This window comes from Sinocyclocheilus grahami, unplaced genomic scaffold (assembly GCF_001515645.1).
Source record: "Sinocyclocheilus grahami isolate Dianchi unplaced genomic scaffold, SAMN03320097.WGS_v1.1 scaffold23145.1, whole genome shotgun sequence".
Classification (NCBI taxonomy): Eukaryota; Metazoa; Chordata; class Actinopteri; order Cypriniformes; family Cyprinidae; genus Sinocyclocheilus; species Sinocyclocheilus grahami.
Genome location: NW_015519035.1, coordinates 1 through 2216, shown reverse-complemented (window position 1 = coordinate 2216; position 2216 = coordinate 1). Strand labels below are relative to the sequence as shown.

The 2216-nt window shown below is 50.3% G+C and overlaps 1 protein-coding gene across 1 annotated transcript; it reads left to right on the top strand.

The window, feature by feature from the left end:
- Positions 1 to 1366: 1366 nt before the first annotated feature.
- LOC107580010 (BTB/POZ domain-containing protein KCTD4-like) lies at positions 1367 to 2210 on the top strand (the record flags this gene model as incomplete). The annotated part of the gene is made up of 1 exon (XM_016265771.1): positions 1367 to 2210. A coding segment is annotated over exon 1 (720 nt), but the record flags the coding sequence as incomplete, so codon positions are not given.
- Positions 2211 to 2216: the final 6 nt, after the last annotated feature.

Below are 2216 nucleotides of genomic sequence, written 5' to 3'. Positions count from 1 at the left end.
GGAGAGTTATGGTGGTAATATCTGTTCATTTTTATATTTGTTAATTTTTTTCACCTGGGTTGTCTTGCCTTAAATAATTTAATACAATCTTATACAGTTTTCACCAAAAAAATTGGCTTATGCGACATTTATTAATTTATTAATCCTGAGATCTAGTTAGCTAGAACGATTTGACACGACCCTTAGACTGTGCCGTTGTTCAAAACTCATCCATAGCAAGTAAAACTCAAGTGATTTAATAAATCGAAATACCAGCTGTCATTGTATGTACTGTATAACAGAAGCAGGGACACATTTTTTAAATGTTCATTCAGTGATAAAGTGAGATGTGTGAAAACATCCAATTTAATCCATCTGGTGAATATGTAGTCAAATCAAGCCCAGCATTCAGACAGTGGATTAGCCTCCACCCCGTCTCAGCTGCTGACGACGTACACGCAACAAAATGTATCCCTGAAGGGTCCATCACCCCTGTCCTGGGGCTACCATAGAGGTGCTGTCATTCAAGAATGACTGACAGGCTGCCATCGGTTAGTGACATCACTGAGAAAAATGTCATAGCGATTCTACTGCTGTTTAAGGGCATGTCTTCTTTGTGACAGATGAAGGCTCAGACCCTTTGTTACCGACAGCCCAAGTTTAACAAGGATTATATTAGGAATGTCGATTCTGGGTTTTCATCCCTGGGTGGTTTATATGGTGACACAGCACTGTACGTCTTGGTTGCATGTACAACACCCTTAAAGACGGCTTGGGGCCAATTACTGTCTCAGTCCCCATGACTTCAAGTGAAGTCATAGGCTTCCTTATCAAAGGCTCCGCCGATAACTGGGTCAAAGCGAGTACCTCAAAGCCTCTCAAAGAGAGCGAGAAGGCTTCAATGCATTCATCCCTTTTGATATGAAGACTAGCAAATAATTTACACTACTACACCTACACTGTACTCGATACAGCTCTCGTTTGGTGATAAAGCTGTCAGTTGTCGGCATATCACAGACGGCTTTCCAAAGCAACGACTTAACACGATAGACGCAAAAGCATTAACATCTCGCTCTCATTGGAGGGAGTTCATTAGGTGGGATCCCTGTGATTTGGCCCTCTTGGTGAGTTCACGTGCCGCCACCCAACCGAGGAGTCCTTTCATCAGAGGGCAGCGATGCTAAATGCCGAGCCAGAGAGGCGCTGAAGTGGAAAGGTGATTAAATTCAGCCTTTAGAGCAGAGGGCAGCAAGCAAAATGCTCGCTCTTTCCGAGCCCACACCGCTGACGCAGTTGAGCCCACCCTTAACACCCCTCCTCCCACTGCGAGTGCATGCTCGCACACATATATGTGTGCGTTTGCGTGGCTGTGAAAGGCTCAGACACCGTTGGCAGCGCACACTGCTCCCGCGCTCCATGCCAGCGCCTCTCAGCTGCGCTCCTATTTGTCCACCCGCCTGCTCACGCGCGCACTCCCCATACACTCCGCCAGGCTGGGTGTGAGGCACGGCATGGAATGGAATCTCAGAAGGATGGAGAGTGAACTGAGACAGATCAATCCGGACTTGCTGCAGCCCAGCAAGAGCTTTAAGAAACCTTCCTCCGGCACCATCACCATCAACGTGGGGGGCTACCTGTACGCTGCGCAGCGCCAGACCCTGGCCAAGCATCCCGGCTCTCTGCTGGAAGAGATGGTCACGGGGAAGAAGCCTGTGGTGCATGTGGACTCCATGGGCAACACCTTCATCGACCGCGATGGGCCCATCTTCCGGCACGTTTTGAATTTCTTGCGAATGGGCGAGCTGGTGCTTCCCGATGACTTCAAGGAAGCCGGGCTGCTCCGACGCGAGGCCAACTTCTACCGGCTGAGCGAGCTGGCCCAAGCCCTGCAGGACTGGGAGCAGCAGCAGGCCACGCAGCACGAACCTGCCTTCCTGGAGGTGACGGACAGCCACGAGCGCTCGCATGGTCTGAGGGTCTACTGCAGCGACAGCACCTTCATCGAGAAGGTGAAGAACCGCCTGGTGCAGATTTCCAAGAGCCGTTTGGATGACTTTCCGGAAGAGTTCGAGGTGTCGTCCAACATCATCCAGTTCCGGCATTTCATCAAGTCGGAGCAGGGCTCTCGGCTTGTGCTGAAGCAGGACAGCACGTTTTTGTGTACACTAGAGTGTCTGAAGCTGGAGACGGTGATGCTCGCTCTCAAAGGAGGCTTTCGCCTGCTCACCAGCCTAGAC